The 18,172-nt window shown below is 36.1% G+C and overlaps 1 protein-coding gene across 7 annotated transcripts in view; it reads left to right on the forward strand.

Annotated features, from left to right (window-relative positions):
• LOC115223451 (mitogen-activated protein kinase kinase kinase 21) overlaps positions 1–17,087 on the forward strand; it is a 93,911-nt gene extending 76,824 nt beyond the window's left edge. For 5 of the 7 annotated variants that reach the window (XM_029794022.2, XM_029794024.2, XM_029794025.2 and 2 more), the window contains exons 9-13: positions 132–250; positions 1,127–1,276; positions 2,850–4,290; positions 14,707–14,877; positions 16,088–17,087. In XM_029794022.2, coding sequence (XP_029649882.1) covers positions 132–250; positions 1,127–1,276; positions 2,850–4,290; positions 14,707–14,868 — 1,872 coding nt within the window. In that variant the 3' untranslated portion in view covers positions 14,869–14,877; positions 16,088–17,087. Of the gene's footprint in view, positions 1–131; positions 251–1,126; positions 1,277–2,849; positions 4,291–8,840; positions 8,886–14,706; positions 14,878–16,087 lie in introns of those variants that run through there. The other 2 variants (XM_036512574.1, XM_036512575.1) reach the window with 2 other exon arrangements.
• Positions 17,088–18,172: the final 1,085 nt, after the last annotated feature.

Here is an 18,172-nt window from a genome sequence, read left to right on the forward strand (position 1 = left end):
CGCCACAAAAACCAGGAAACCGAGCCCATGAGCCTGGCTAGGCTTGAAAAGGGCGAACGTTTATCGTTTATAATTCTTTATACATCATTTCAACAACAATTGTATAAATATATTTAAAATGTCTATTGTAGGAGGATTATTATGATACAGGATGTGACTTGTTGCCAGTCCGGTGGATGGCTCCTGAGACTCTTACTTTACAAAAAGGAGTTTGGCGTACAAAGGCTTTTACACCTCAGGCCAATATTTGGTAAGCATCTGAGTTCAAGTCTTTTACAGAATCTTCTTGTTTTTTTTTTTCTTTCTAAACCAACCATGTCCAGCCCAGATATTCTACACATTTTATGTTCAAACTGGCCAGATTTGGCCTCTCACACTTAGCACAAAATGTCAATCTAAAAATATACAATCACATCATTTGAAATCTTGAAGCTGTGAGATAATTGTATGATTAATTCAAAACAATTTGAATAAATAAGCATTATATTTAACAGAGTAATCTGAATGCTAAAGAACTAATTTTTTGCTTTGTCAAAAGAAATTTTCTCAATTTGAAAATTATTATTTCTATTTAACAAGCATGTTGTTGTTTTAATAATAATAATAATAATAATAATAATAATAATAATAATAATAATTTCAGTGAAATTACATCAATCATGAATCAAAGCCATATTACAAATGTAGCTTTCTGGGATCTTATCACCTTATTTTTCTGGATACTGTGTGTTAATAAGCATAAGTAAGCAGTGTAAAGGCATGTGACCTAGTGGTTGGGGTGTTGCACTTATGATTACAAGATCGTGGTTTCAATTCCTAGACTGGCAGTGTGTTGTGCTCTTGAGCAAAACACTTCATTTCATGTTATTGCATTTGTCTCAGTTGCAAATGGGTAACCCTGCACCAAACTGGTATTCTGTTATGGAGGATTGTTGGTTTGCTTCCCTAGCCAGTGGGGTGGCTTCATTCGAAATCTACAACAATGTGAGGAAGTGCATTGTGATCAGCAGTGTATAACAAAATCTGATAGTCTGGTCAATACAGTGTTGCATTCAGGTAAGCTGTGTATGGTTTAAAGAAGCTAATACCATATTGTTTTTGTGTTTTGTTTTTTCATAACCCCTAGGTCTTATGGTGTGAGCATGTGGGAATTGATACAGTTTGGCCGACAGCCCTATCATTGGTTGACTGATGAACAAGTCTTGGACTGTGTTGTTCTAAAGAAGACAGAAGTTCTGCCAGTTCCAAATTATCCTGAAAACCAGAAGATCAACATGTAAGTTCTACATAACGCTGACTATGCTCTGTAAAATTCTATGCTTGTTTTTTTACTCCCTGTCATCTCTGATGCAGTTGAATGATCAAATAACATTCCAGCCATGACCATCACATCCTTCTCTTGAGTTTTGAGTATTTAATACTAAATTGTCTAATGTTGTTGATGTTGTTGTTTAGCCCTAAGCCATCCCTGATCCAGCTGACTAATGATCAAAGAAGTTCCAGTTGTGATCATTCTGTTGTAGGCATGGCTATGTGATAAGAAGGTTGCTTCCCAATCACATGGTTCTGGGTTCATTCCCATTGCGTGGCACCTTGGGCAAGTATCTTTTACTATAGCCTCGGGCTGACCAAGGCCTGATGAGTGGGTTTGGTAAATGGAAACTGAAAGAAGCCAATTGTGTGTGTGTGTATATATACTCTTTTACTTGTTTCAGTCATTTGAGTGTGGCCATGCTGGAGCACCACCTTTAGTCGAGCAAATTGACCCTAGGACTTATTCTTTGTAAGCCTAATACTTATTCTATCAGTCTCTTTTGCTGAACCGCTAAGTTACAGGGATGTAAACACACCAGCATTGGTTGTCAAGCGATGTTGGGGGACAAACACAGCCACACAAACACACACACACATACATATATACATGCATACGACAGGCTTCTTTCAGTTTCCGTCTACTAAATCTTTGGTCAGCACAAGGCTATTGTAGAAGACACTTGCCCAAGGTGCCACGCAGTGGGACTGAACCCGGAACCATGTGGTTGGTAAGCAAGCTACTTACCACACAGCCACTCCTACACCTATATATATATATGGCTGATCTCTAATTGTGGAGGAAATTTGTGTAAAAGGTAGACCCATGAAGACATGGGGCAAAGTTGTGAGAAGGGATCTTCAGATGCTGAGTCTCACTGAGGAAATGACAAAGGACCAGGTGTTGTGGCAATTTGCTGTACTTGAGAAGACGTGTCAAGCTAAGTAAAATCGCAGTCATCCATACTTGTAAGTCTGTCCTTTACAGGTGCTGGTGCCACATGAAATGCACTCATGCCAGTGTTGCACATGTGCACCCGTGCCACGGGGGAGTAAAAGAGAGATGGTGGTGGATGTGTGTCAGGACATATCTTCATGGTTTAGTGGGGGCGGGTGAATATGGGTGAAGTGATATGGAGGATTGGACTGGGTGAGTGAGCAAGGTGGACAGAGGGTCAAGTTTCAGAAGAATGTGAGGTGAGATGGTTAGAGATTGGATAGAGGTCTCTGTAATCTGAATGCTAAAAGGTTAAAACAGTTTTTAAAATTTTACACCTGATGCGTACCAGTAATTACCCTGCAGACTGCACTAGTCATTCTTTTGTTTGATCTCCAGTACACCACTAAGTCAAAAAGAGATAGGGAGTCATTGTAATAGGATTAAAGTGCAAGGGATTTAGCTGCTATTTCTAGCAGATTGATCAACCATGTAAATGCTACCATCTTGGTTTTGTGTATTGTTTTAACAATATTTGTTTTAATTAGAATTTGAGAAATTCTTTGACTTCTCTTTAATTTTTGTCGTTTGTCTTATTCAGATATGAACTGATGAAAATGTGTTGGCAGAAAGCAGAACAACGTCCTACAATTGAGGAATTACATGGTCATCTGTTGGATCTGGAGATCTCTTTGAAAAACATGGAAGAATCAGATTTTGAAAGCAAATGGAATATTCTGAGTCCAATTGAAATCGAAAGCCCAAGTCATGGAATTGCCCCAGAATCCATGGAGATAGCGACAGATGCTCTGGAACTGTTTGTAGCTGAGACTGAAGCTCCTGTTGCTAATGGTAACACAGGAGATGTAGTTGTTAATATTCCCATCGAAGTTCCATTAGAAAATGGTCTGACAATTCCACTGGCTAGCCGTCACCTCTTGACCTTTAATGATAGTGATTTGGTGACTGACATCAATACGGAAACTGAAGAGAAGCTTTTAGCTCAGCTAGAGTCTGAAACAAAGAATGCACCAAACAGTGAAACTATGCTTGATCTTGATCCTGAGTTTGAGTTGGAACCAAAAAGTCCAGCAAAAGCCATGGCAAAGCAGGGTAAAGTTGACCATTCTGGTCATGATGCTGTTGATAGTGTTGATGGATCCAGTCCAATCAGTGCCGGCAAAATGAAAAAGGCGAACAGCACTGAAGAAGATGGAATGCCCTCCCCAATACCACATGTGTCTCCCAATACTTCACCTTCTCACTCAGATGCTGAGCTGCAGCGTTCGTCAGAGCGTATCCAAGATCTGAGCTCAATCCATTCTTTTAGTGATGAAAGTGCCAATGAATCGTCTCCTGAAATCTCTGAAGAAATGGCTGACATCTATTTTCAAAGACGTCCAAATTCAAGCGGCTTACGTCGCTCCAATCTGATAGCAATGCCTTTAGCGCCAATACCAGAAAATGGTATACCTGTAGACAGTTTTAGTGGGACTTTTAATAAATCTCGGCTAGTAAAATGCAATTCTGATGACTCTCCGTCACAACAAGACTCTCCGTCACAACAAGACTCTTACGAATGGGATGAACTAGTTGGTGGACAGCTTGTGGGTAAAAGCTGTGATAATGTACCCTCACCCCGTCGAAGCTTGGACTTTGACTGGTCCATGGATTCGAACCCCAAACCAGTTACCCACAATAAAAGGCGAAGACATACGTTGGCATCACTCCCAGATCTAGGTAAAAACAGTAATTTTTCTTTTGGTAAATCAGATAGTTGTTTTTCCACGTCCGGAACTGGACTTAATGCTTGTTCCATTGCATCGGAGATCTTGACCAGTCGGGTCATCTCTCCAATTACTAAAAAAACACCACCACGTCGAACATTTTATACAATTTCCTCTCTCAATGATATTGATCTGGACATTGGTGATGATGACGATGGACTTGAAATGGACAATTTTGATATTCCACGTAGCCTTCATTTAAAATATTCCACCAGTCAAGATCTCACAACAGTTGGCAATTCAGACACATCAAAGGTATTTATTTAACAATAGACATTTCCATTTATTTACCATGTTATTTCTTTGTTATTCCCTTTTTTTAATTGGCAAATATTTCGTTAGATTTTTTTTTTGGTGCTGAGTACAAATAACCAGGTATAGTTTGTAGTGAAATGGTATCTATAGTACTGGATTGTATTATCTTGATTTAATTATATTTTGATTTTTTGTTTAACATCTTAAATACATCAGATATTACCCTAGAAGATTGAGTATTGGCGTAGATATAACACATATTGTTCCATAGATACATTGTATATTGCTATAGATATGCTACATCTTGGTCTAGATACTGTATATTGTCATAAATACACTCTACATTGCCATACATACACTGCGTGTCACCATAGATGCACTACATGCCACCATAGACACACTGCATGTTGCCATAGACACACTGCATGTTGCCAGAGAGACACTGCATGTTGCAAAGATATACTGCATGTTGCCATAGACACTCTGTATGTTGCCATAGAGACACTGCATATTGCAAAGATATACTGCATGTTGCCATAGACACTCTGCATGTTGCCATAGAGACACTGCATGTTGCAAAGATATACTGCATGTTGCCATAGACACTCTGCATGTTGCCATAGACACTCTGCATGTTGCCATAGACACTCTGCATGTTGTCATAGATACAGTGTGTTTCTGTAGATACACTGTTACATCGTGTTTTGCTTTAGGCACATTGCATGTTACCATGGATACACTTCATATTTCCTTAGACACACTTCATGTTTCCTTAGACACATTTCATGTTTCCATAGACACACTACATGTTGCAATAGACACACTGCATGTTGCTATAGACAAGCTGCATGTTATCACACATACTCTGCATGTTGATGCAAATACATTACATCTTGCTTCAGTTACTTTACAGTTGACATAACTATAAAAGCTGATTTAGTTACAGTACAGTTTGCCAGAGATATATTAATACATAACTTGTCTTACATATACCATATCTTGCTTTACATATGCCATATCTTGCCTTACATATACTATATCTTTCCTTACATATACCATATCTTGCCTTACATATACCATATCTTGTCTTACATATGCCATATCTTGCCTTACATATACCACATCTTGCCTTACATACACCATATCTTGCCTTACATACACCATATCTTGCCTTACATACACTATATCTTGCTCTTACATACACTGTATCTTGCCTTACATATACCATATCTTGCCTTACATATACCACATCTTGCCTTACATATAGCACATCTTGTCTTACATACACTATATCTTGCCCTTACATACACTGTATCTTGTCTTACATATGCCATATCTTGCCTTACATATACCACATCTTGCCTTACATATACCATATCTTGCCTTACATACACTATATCTTGCCCTTACATACACTGTATCTTGCCTTACATATGCCATATCTTGCCTTACATATACCATATCTTGCCTTACATACACTATATCTTGCTTTACATATACCATATCTAGCTTTACATATACCATATCTTGCTTTACATACACTGCATCTTGCCTTAGATAAACAATATGAAGAACAAGTCTTCGAGTGGTCATTTTACATCTCATCAAGATGTGAGACTCAGACATGTCTGAGATATGATGTCCACGTGTTTTAGCGCATCTCTCAATGCATGTCTATAGATGTGTGTTTATGGTAAATAAATAAACAGGTCGATTAAATGTCTAAATGTCTGAGATAAATTTTTGTTAATTTCTTTGTCATCATCCATACTATAAATCTCAGTGTTATATAATGTATATTTATAATATTTAACCAAAGATCTGATTTAGTTCTGTGAAAGTCACACTGCTTGTTGCAAAGAATACATCAATGATAGTCAAACTTGTACTTTATAGAGTATCAGTATCTAATCGGGACTGGAGTTTTTCCTCAGAAGAACCCTGCTTTTTATTATGTACTTTTGGCAATCTTACATACAAAGCCTAACTTTTGTGATGTATTTTTAGTAATGTTACATAAGTGGGTTGTAACAAGAGATTAAGTGCAATTGCTGTGTTTAACATTAATAGTAACTTTGAGCATTTTAGCTGTTGTTCATATGTGTCATTCATACGGCACACAAGTTTATTTTCTTAACCCTTTCACAGGGAAATTAAATTTCTGGTTATTTCAGTAATGATATTAAATATCTACCAAAAAGTAGAATTGGTATTTTCTGCCTCAATAAACTTAATATATCTCAACAAATAATAGTTTCAAACACGATATTCTTCAATGAAAGATAGATTGGTGAATAAAACTGCTTTCCGCAGTTAAGGGTAATGAAATTTTGATTGGATACATCTGTTTTTCACTGTAAAAGTGTTAATGTTTAGGAATAGTGTCTTTGTGCTTTTGAAAAAAGACAAGATTGTTGTCCCATAGAAGGATGTTGTATAGATCTGTTTGTACATGAAAGCAGTGTATGTCGATAAGAGGTGTCTATATTGCACATGGAAAACCTCTATAGACAGATTAAGGAGAAATGAATGCGAGTGTCATTTGAGTAAGAAAATATAAAGCTAACAAAGCTGACTTCAAGTTGGTCATTAATATATAGAAGGAATATATAGCAGGAATATATAGAAGGAATATATAGAAGGAATATATAGAAGGAATATATAGAAGGAATATATATAGAAGGAATATATAGAAGGAATATATAGAAGGAATATATAGAAGGACTATATAGAAGGAATATATAGAAGGAATATATAGAAGGAATATATAGAAGGAATATATAGAAGGAATATATAGAAGGAATATATATAGAAGGAATATATAGAAGGAATATATAGCAGGAATATATATAGAAGGAATATATAGCAGGAATATATATAGAAGGAATATATAGAAGGAATATATAGCAGGAATATATAGAAGGAATATATAGAAGGAATATATAGAAGGAATATATAGAAGGAATATATAGAAGGAATATATAGAAGGAATATATAGAAGGAATATATAGAAGGAATATATATAGAAGGAATATATAGAAGGAATATATAGCAGGAATATATAGAAGGAATATATAGAAGGAATATATAGAAGGAATATATAGAAGGAATATATAGAAGGAATATATAGAAGGAATATATAGAAGGAATATATAGCAGGAATATATAGAAGGAATATATAGAAGGAATATATAGAAGGAATATATAGAAGGAATATATAGAAGGAATATATAGAAGGAATATATAGAAGGAATATATAGAAGGAATATATAGAAGGAATATATAGAAGGAAGAAGGCAGCAATATATATAGAAGGAAGAAGGCAGCATTAATATATAGAAGGAATATATAGAAGGAATATATAGAAGGAAGAAGCAGCATTAATATATAGAAGGAAGAAGGCAGCAATATATATAGAAGGAAGAAGGCAGCATTAATATATAGCAGGAAGAAGGCAGCAATATATATAGAAGGAAGAAGGCAGCATTAATATATAGAAGGAATATATAGAAGGAAGAAGGCAGCAATATATATAGAAGGAAGAAGGCAGCATTAATATATAGCAGGAAGAAGGCAGCAAAGTGGCAGAATCAATAACATGTCAGACAAAAGGCTTAGCAGCCTTTCTTATGATTCATTATGTTCTGAGTTCAAATTCTGCTGAGGCCAACTTTACTTTAACCCTTTCGTTACAAACCTGGCTGAAACTGGCTCTGGCTCTGAGTACAAATGTTTTGTTTTCATAAGTTTTGAATTAGAATCTTCCACCAAACCTTAGTCACAATTTATGTTCCTAACGCTAGCTGAATGACAACTAAGTTATTTTACTAAATTCTTTGTTATATTTAAAGTAATTGAAAGAAACACAGAGCATCTCAATATAAATACGGTAACGAAAGGGTTAAACCTTTCAGGTTTGATAAAATAAAGTACCAGTTAGGTTCTGGGGTAAATGTAATCAACTTTGCCTTCTCAAAATAGTCTGGTTGGAGGCCCAACCTTCTGAGTTCTTTTACAGGACTTAGAAAAACTAAAGGACTGCTGCAATAAGAGTGTGAATCTGAGAGGAGAGTATGTTGAATAAAATCATAATTGACTGATCCTCTTAAATTTTCTTTTACCCAAAACCAGGAACTTTTCAGCCCCACCCTTATAGTGGTGGTCTGTATTGGCAAGGAGACTATAATGGTGGTTTGTGGTGACTAGGAGAGTACAAGGGGGTACTGAAAAGTTTCTAGCTTTAAAGGTATCACAAAAGGCCTGATTGGAAGCCCTACCTTCTAATTTCTTTTACAGGCCTTAGTAAAACTTAAGGACTGCTGCAATAAGGATGTGAATCTGAGAGGAGAGTATGTTGAATAAAATCATAATTAACTGATCCTCCTGTATTTTCTTTTACCCAAAGCCAAGAACTTTCCAGCACCCCCTTATGTGTGCGTATATATATTCTTGTAGAGAAAGAGAGAGAGAGAGAGAAAAGTGCTTATTTCTTCTTTTGCTTTAAAATAGTTTGTATTTTTTATTCAATTCTCCTATGTTCATCATGTCAGAATAAATGAAGTGACAACCAGTTTAGAGCAAGAGGTAAGGTCTTGGTGAGTGAAGTATGTGATCTGCTTTCAGTTTCTCGCTGAAACCAATTTGCTTCCCTTATGCTGCTAATCCATATCCCTGCTTCCCTCTGGAAAGGCATGAGCATTGCAGCTTCCCAGTCACCTCTGCTTCCTATGCCCTGCATTCTTAAAATAATATAGGGATCTCTACCTGCCCCCCCAACTCCACTGCCTGCTAATTTTGTTGACTTGAAAGCCAGACAGACTTCATACTGTGGTAAAGGTGGCGATGGCAGCAAATTTTCATCAAATGAAATATGTAAACAGGTTTCAAATCCTCAATGAAAATACTTTACTTTTTTCCACTAATATTTTGGTGAGGAGAGAGGTATGGGTGTGACATTTTCCATTTGTTCTGTCCTGAAGTCATTTCATGTGGAGGCACATGGCCTAGTGGTTAGAGCAGCGGACTCGTGGTCGAGGGATTGCGGATTCGAATCTCAGACCGGGCGATGTGTGTGTTTATGAGTGAAACACCTAAGCTCCACGTGGCTCCGGCAGAAGGTAATGGCGAACTTCTGCTGACTCTTTCACCACAACTTTCTCTCACTCTTTCCTCCTGCATCTTGTAGCTCACCTGCAATGGACCGGCGTCCCATCTAGGTGGGGAACCTATATGCCAAGGAAACCGGGAAACAGGCCCTTATAAGCCAGGTGTGGCTCGAGAAGGAACAGAAGTCATATCATACCTCTTTCTCCTCTTAATGATGATGGTAATGATGATGCTGATAACATTGACAAAAGGCTTAAATTACACAACTACAGTGTTGTGGTGATGATGAGGAGATGCAGTTCTTGGTGTCATATTTTCCTGCATATAAATTGACATAGCATATTGTGTAAACATATATTGTAAATGTTCAAACATCATTGCTATCTTTCCAAATCCGCCTGCATTTCACGTGGAATGTTTGGTCTTCCAAATTTGTGTTGGTGTATAATTCAACATATCATTTTTTTTTTTATATATGGCTGTAAATTTTGGTCTGAGAAATTTTACTTGTATGCTGGAAAATATGGTGATTTTTATGTTCATGCCTTACCACTATAGTCGGTGCCTCAGTTCACCCGACTGACAAACAGATTCCACTTAAGGCAGAACAGAATAAGTAAAGCCATTCTAACATATGAGACAGACGTGAAAACAACAAAGAAAACAATGAAAGAGATTGTGTTATGATGAGGATAATTAAGATGCTGATAAGGATAATGAAAATAAAGATGATAATTGATGCCATAAGAATTTATAAACTTTTGAGAAAATGTGAAATAACTATTTTTTGGAACAATGGATCTTAGAGCAGATAGAGCTATAAATGATAGCATGTAAATAATGAGATGAAAATTCCTTTTGGATAGAAAAAGTTGACGGCTGCCCATGGGACATCTTATTTGTAGCTTTATGTGCTTCAAGATTTATTGTTCCAAAAAAAAAAAAAATGATTATTGCTATTGATGATAAAAATTGTATTGATAATAATCATTATGATAACGATAAGAGATAATAATTGATGCTTGTGATATGATGAGGTAGATGTGACATGGCCAAACTGGCTGCAACTGTGTAAGTCAATTATGTTTAAGTATATGTATGTGCACACATACATATATACCACGGTAACCATGCAAATGTACACACTTGAACACACACAGATACACATACTCATATATATATATACACACAAATGCACATAGACACATGCATGTATGTGCACGCATGTGTTCATAAGTTCATCTAGACTTTGGGGTAGACATTTAATAGTATGTTGATTAAAACACTTTCACTGTTTAGACTACCTGAATAAACATTCTCTGTTTCTCTCATTCATTATACATACATACATACATACATACATACATACATATATATATATATATATATTTTTTTTGTTTTGGGATTTGGTTCGCAAGATTCTTTATGTTAGTTCGTGTGTTGAAGCATATTCTGTTGTGTCTGGGGAGAGTCATTTTCTTTTTGTGCCTTATTATTTAACACACTCACCGGTAAAATTTCCACTTATTTCTTATTTTTATTTTCCTAAAATTTTCATTGCATCTTGCAACCTTTTCAATAGTCTTGACTCTCAAGCCTATCGTAAAGAGTCAAGACTATTGAAAAGGTTGCAAGATGCAATGAAAATTTTAGGAAAATAAAAATAAGAAATAAGTGGAAATTTTACCGGTGAATGTGTTAAATTATAAGGCACAAAAAGAAAATGACTCTCCTCAGACACAACAGTATATATATATATATATATATATATATATATATATATATATATATATATATATAGAGAGAGAGAGAGAGAGAGAGAGAGAGAGAGAGAGAGAGAATGGGAAACGCGGGAAACGCATATAAGATATAACAAATTTATAACACATATGATAGCATTATGGTAGGTGATAACCATAGAGGAGCTTTGAAATGCATGTTATTATCCAGATGATATTAAATAGATATATATATCAATATACACGTGCATTCATATATATATATATATATATATATATATATATATATATACACATATACATATACATACATATATATACATATATATATATATATATATATATATATATATGAAAAAATATATATATATAACAGGTGAAGAATGGCGCTGTCAGTATTATAGTTATTCTTCGGTTTTCAATCAGTCATCATATTCCCTTCCATATCAGCTAACTCTGATGAGTGTAAAGTTATATAATCAGTTTGTCACCTAACACTCCATTGTATTCTTTACATGAAACCATTTGGTAAGATCAGCCGTGATGGATATTTAATACTATACTTTTTCAGATGAATATATATCTGTGTGTTTTCTGCATGGTCTAGAATATATAATTGAATGCAAATAACAAATTAGATTTGATTATAAATCTTTCATTTTTTAACTTGAGAAGGCTGCAAAGAAGCCGTATACATGCTATATATATCCTGCTTCAATTATATTGCTTTGATTTTTATGAATTGCATGCTCTGGCTTCTGTATCAGGAATCACCACTATTCATGTGTGCGGTGTGTGTGTGTGTGTGTCAGTGTATGTATGTGTGTTTGTCAGTGTGTGTATGTGTGTATATATTTATGTGTATGTGTATATATATATGTGTGTGTATATATATATATATGCATGTGTTTATGTATGTGTGTGTGTGTGTGTATATATATATATGTATGTATATATATATATATATATATATACTAGCAGTATCGCCCGGCGTTGCTCAGGTTTGTAAGGGAAATAACTATATAAGCATTTTGAGAGAGTTATAGCCAAAAAATAGCAAAAAAATGCATTAAAAATGGAAAAAAAATTATGGTAAATTTTTTTTTAAATCGTTGACTCATCGTAGACATTTTTAGAGAGTTACTTCCCTTTTTTTAATAGCGAAAAATGCATTAAAATGGAAAAAAATGATGGTAATTTTTTTTTTAAATCGTAGACTCATCGTAGACGCGCGCTAATACTCAGAAAAGCTCGATATGAATCACGACTATAAGATACCCGGTTTTGGTTAAACTGCACCGCAAAATGTGGGAGTAGTTAGGAATCTAAATTGTAGGAGACAGACACACAACTTGACTTTTATATAAAGATATATATATAAATACACACCACACACACACATATATATATATAGTGATGGCTTGTTGCCAACTTAATGTGGTAGTCCCAGGAAAGGGAGGAATGTTACTGCTATTTAGCCCCAAGAAACACCATTTCTAGTTGGCTATGCGAAACAAGCGTTTTGTGTCCTTAAGTTTTCAAACAGGGGAGATAAGTACCTCCACCCGACAAACCCAGCATCCAGAGACTAGTTTCAGGGTAATTGCCCTTCATCAATCTGGAGTAGCTTCGCCTTGCTAGATGTCGCTGCTAAATCTCTCTATATATAGAGAGATAGATAGATTTAAATATGAAATACAAGCATATATGCTTCTTGTATTTGCTGGGGGCCTGCTATTGGCATGCTGAAATATATACTCACTTGGTGTTTTCAGAGAGCATATACTCTACCACACCAACAGAAGCCCACTGGCAAATGCACAAGACAAATACATTAAGTATTTGTGGTTAACGATATATGTATATATATATATATATATATATAAATATCAACTTAGATAAACTTAGATATGTTTCGACCAAAGATTGGTCCAGGCCATGTCTAACTTGATAGCACCACCTGATAGGATTATCTAAATCCTGTTTAAGTCAAGTTTTGTTTATGGTCCATTCGAGTAGTGAGTTCTTGTTGAGTGAGTTGTATCCAGGTATGGGTGGCTTATCCGGTATTCTTTGAAGAAATCTGTCCAGACTCCGTTTAAAGGTGATGGGATCCTTTTCCTTTTTGATCTCTTTTGGAACAATGTTAAACAGGGCAGGGCCTATTGAGGAATATAAATTTTGTCGCAGTGTACCTATATGCTGTGATTCTGAATTGGGCAGGGGACATGTGGCCTGTGGTCTCAGTTTTGGATGAATCTTGAAACTAATGTTCAGGTCGTTTGGGCAATGCTAGCAATATATTCTCCACATCATACAAATGATGTACCGCTTGTGGCGGCGCTGGAGAGAGTAGAGTTTCAAGGCTTTAAGGCGGTCCCAATAATCAAGATCAGTCATGCCTTCAATTCGTTTAGTGAATGCCCTCTATTATTCTTTTTCTTATGTAAAAAACTCCCAAAACAAATGGATAGTGCAAAACATCAATATCCTTGTTTCAATAGCATGGTTTATTTCAGATATGAGTCCATTACCTAATTTTTACATAACATTACATAATTTCACAACTGTTATCTAGCAGCCATTTCATCAGGTGATATTCTGTTGAATATACTCTCTATATATATATGTGCAGTGCTTAGTAGTGCTATTATGCTGAGGATTCTATACATAATGTGCTATGCCTGGTAGTGCTATTTCCCATATGCTGTAAAAGTGTAAGTCTTGGAGTTTCGATTATGTATTCTGTTGAAACGTTTTTTATCTTTCTTAAAGAACTATTATTAGTATATGGATTGATTCTGTTTTTGTTGTTGTTGTTGTTATTATTAAGGCAGTGAGCTGGCAGAAACGTTAGCACGCCGGGCGAAATGCTTAGCGGTATTTCGTCTGTTATTACGTTCTGAGTTCAAGTTCCACTGAGGTTAACTTTGCCTTTCATCCTTTTGGGATCGATAAATTAAGTACCAGTTACGCACTGGAGTCGATGTAATCGACTTAATCCCTTTGTCTGTCCTTGTTTGTCCCCTCTATGTTTAGCCCCTTGTGGGTAGTAAATAAATAAGAATTGTTAGCAAACTGGACAAAATGCTTAGCGTTCTGAGTTCAAATTTCACTGAGGTTGACTTTGCTTTTCATCCTTTTGGGGTTGATAAAATAAGTACCAGTTAAACACTGGGGGTTAATGTAATTGACTCATCCCCACCTCCCCCAAGCTGCCTTTGTGGCAAAAATTTGAAAAAATAATAATTATTATTATTAAGGTGATGAGCTGGCAGAATCATTAGCATGCCAGGCAAAATGCTTAGCGGTATTTTGTCTGTCACTACGTTCTGAGTTCAAATTCCACCAAGGTCAACTTTGCATTTCATCCTTTTGGAGTCAATAAATTAAGTACCAGCTGAGTACTGGGGTCAATGTAATTGACTAGTCTCCTCTCTCGAAATTTCAGGCCTTGTGTCTTTAATAGAAAGGATTGTTATTATCATTATTATTATTATTATTATTATTATTATTATTATTATTATTATTATTATTAGATAAACTGTTACCTATTTTCAATATTTTGTAGGATTTAACTGACCTACCATTTGACGAAGAATCCGTTCCATCATCACCAACATCACTACCATCAACATCAGAAGCATTTTGTGAAGACTTATTGGAGAGAATTTCATCTATAGAATCTGGATCAGGAAGTCCATTAGAATCATTGAAACAACGAGACAGCTGACATTTTTAGGTGAGGAAGGATCCCTTTGCAAACTGTGGAAGAAGGATTGCTTAAATCATCATCATCTTCATTATCATCATTTTTCCATTATTTGAAATATATAATTATAGGTGAAGGCACATGGATGGGTGAGTGGTTAGGGTGTTGCGCTCATGATCACAAGATCGCAGTTTCAATTCTCCGACTTGTTGTACATTGTGTTCTTGAGCAAAGCACTTCATTTCACGTTGCTCCAGTCTACTTGACTGTGAATGAATAACCCTGCAATGGACTGGTGTGCCATCCAGGAGGAATGTTGGCCTGCCTGTCTAGTCAGTGGGATGGCATCTAAAACAATAGTAAAGCAATGAAAGGAAGTGCATTGTGACAAGCGGTGTATAACAACATCCAGTCATCTGGTTGATACAGTGATACAATTATAGAATCCCATATGAATATCTTATCATATGGATTATGTTATATCCATGATATATAGTTGTTTAACTTCACACACACACACACACACGTGCGTGCGTGTACATGCATGCACACACAGTTGAGTGAATAATCTAGTAAGATCCCAGTAGTGATTGAAACCAAAAGGAGCTAAGAAAAAATAACTCAAAAAGCCAACAACAACAACAACAACATCGAAAAATACCTTAGGAATGAGAACCCAGGTTTGAAATTTCCCCAAGACACCTGAATATGGCTGGAAACGTGTTAACAACAAACAAAATGAGAACAAATATCTGTCGATTGTAACTAATAGGCACAGGAGTGGCTGTGTGGTAAGTAGCTTGTTTACCAACCACATCGTCCCGGGTTCAGTCCCACTGCGTGGCACCTTGGGCAAGTGTCTTCTACTATAGCCTCGGGCCGACCAAAGCCTTGTGAGTGGATTTGGTAGACGGAAACTGAAAGAAGCCCGTCGTATATATGTATATATATGCGTGTGTGTGTGTGTGTCTGTGTTTGTCCCCCTAGCATTGCATGACAACCGATGCTGGTGTGTTTATGTCCCCGTTACCTAGTGGTTCGGCAAAAGAGACCGATAGAATAAGTACTGGGCTTACAAAAAGAATAAGTCCCGGGGTTGAGTTGCTTGATTAAAGGCGGTGCTCCAGCATGGCCGCAGTCAAATGACTGAAACAAGTAAAAGAGTAAAGAGTAAAGAGAATGTAAATAATGTGAATTTCTCATGTTTCACCATGTTTTACTAATCCTGTTATATTTTCAGATATATTCTGAAGTATCAATGGAATGTGATCCTCTGTTTTTACTATTGTCCACAAGCTGAAGGTGTGTTAATATTCTTGGAAACAGCAACAACAGCATCTTAGCATCCAGCATCCAGCATCCGGCATACAATCACCAGTCATCTTCATCAAATTGTATTTAGTTCCATCCATTTAAAATGAAATAATAAATTATTTCATTCAGATTCATCTCGTCCTGCAAAACAAAAAGAAAAAGAAAAAAGAAAGAAACCCCCAAAAACAGACATTTGTTTTGAATATCTTTTGTTAAACTAACCATGTCCGAATTAGGGGTATTACAAATCAGGTTGCCCCCCACCCAACGTCTAACAAACATATTCTGCCAAAATTTGGTAGCTAATAATCAAGATCTCTCCACTTTAGTTGTATCTGATTTATATTAATTTTTTATATTTCATCATCTCTCTCCCCACCTTCCCTTCCTTGTTCCCTCTCTTTCTTCCTCCAAAGTTGTATATTATTTTTTTTTGTTTTGTTTTCCTTATTCTTTCCCCTTTTTACTTCTTCTGCCAAAGTTGTACATTATTTTCATTTAAAAAATTTTTTTCTTTTCCCCCTTCTTATTCTCTTCATCTCCTCCTTCTTTATTCTTCCCTCTCTCCCTCTCCTTCATTTCTTTCTTTCTCTCATCCCCTTCTTTCTGCCCCCCCCCCCGTTTCCTCCTCTTCCTTATGCTTTCATTGCCTCTCCTCTTCCTTCTCCTCCAAAGTTGTACATTAATTTTTGGCCCTCTTTTCTTTCTCTTCTCCTTCCTTTCCTCCAGAGTTCTGTCTTTTAACCCTTCCCTTCCTCTTATTCCTCTTCTCCCTCCCCTCTTTATTATCCCCTCTTACTATTCCTCCCCTCCCTCTCCTTTTTATTATCCCTCTTACCATCCCCCCCCCCAAGAGTTGTACATGATTTTTGTGTTATTTAAAAAATAAAAAGAACTGTTTTACTTGGACAGCATATTGTTGCAAATGAAAATTAATTGAAATATTAATTAACTTATTAAAATATATCTTTATTGATTTTTTTTAATGAATTTGAAGAATGGAAAATTTAAATAAAATACACAATATTGATATTTATAGTTCTTGAAGACATCTGTCGCCTGATAAGATTTTTATCTAGAATCCTCACTCAAAGGCTTACAGTTGTTTTCTTATGTTCTGACAGGAACAAATTTTGATTTTCAGATGAACTTTTAGAAATTATAAGTTAAATCGCATTGAAAGTTATACCAACTCCTGAATAGGACATTACTGCACGGTGCTAAATGTCCTGAACACCCAGTTTAGAGTAAGGACCAGGTACTGCAATAACTTGGGTTTTGAGGGTCCATAGCTGTTTAATATTTTGCCAAAAAATTCAAGGGATCAGCATGGTGTTATGGTCTACTCTAATTCCATGCAGATCCCATGAGTTTCCCTTGTGTTCAAGTAGAACTTTGACCTTCTGTCCAAGATTCCAGGTGAGTCTATATTATGTCAAGAAACCCAAATGAGGGCAGCATTATCATTAAAAGGCCACATTCATCAAAAGCCAACAACTTAAGAATGGCCATTGAAAAGATGATGAAAACAGCCTTTGGGTTGGAACATGGAAAGGAAAAGAAAGAAGTGTGTTTTAACATTGATTGCTTGTGCAGGTTGAAAAATTGTCATGTGCTGCAGATATAGATGAAGGGCATACTGTGGATGAAGGACACTGTTCTGGTGCAGGGTACTGGAAATAGAGGTACTATATTGTTAACAGGGAGCACTGTGCTATCGATGACAGGTCCTGTTCTGCAGGTGGGGAGTGTCTAGGGCAGTGCTTTTCAAACTTTTTGCTGGAGCGGAACCCCAAGGAAACATTCCACTGGCTCGAGGAACCCCTGTGCGATAATTTAATAGTCTTATGCACACATATCTGCACAGGAGACTTAAAAATTACTGCCAATTTTAGCAGTTTTATAACTTCTTGCCGAACCCCTGCACTGTACTGGCGGAACCCTAAGGTTCTGCAGAACCCTGGTTGAAAACCACTGGTCTAGGGGCTAAGTTACTACAGGTGGAAAATGT

Source organism: Octopus sinensis, linkage group LG23 (assembly GCF_006345805.1).
Source record: "Octopus sinensis linkage group LG23, ASM634580v1, whole genome shotgun sequence".
Lineage (NCBI taxonomy): Eukaryota > Metazoa > Mollusca > Cephalopoda > Octopoda > Octopodidae > Octopus > Octopus sinensis.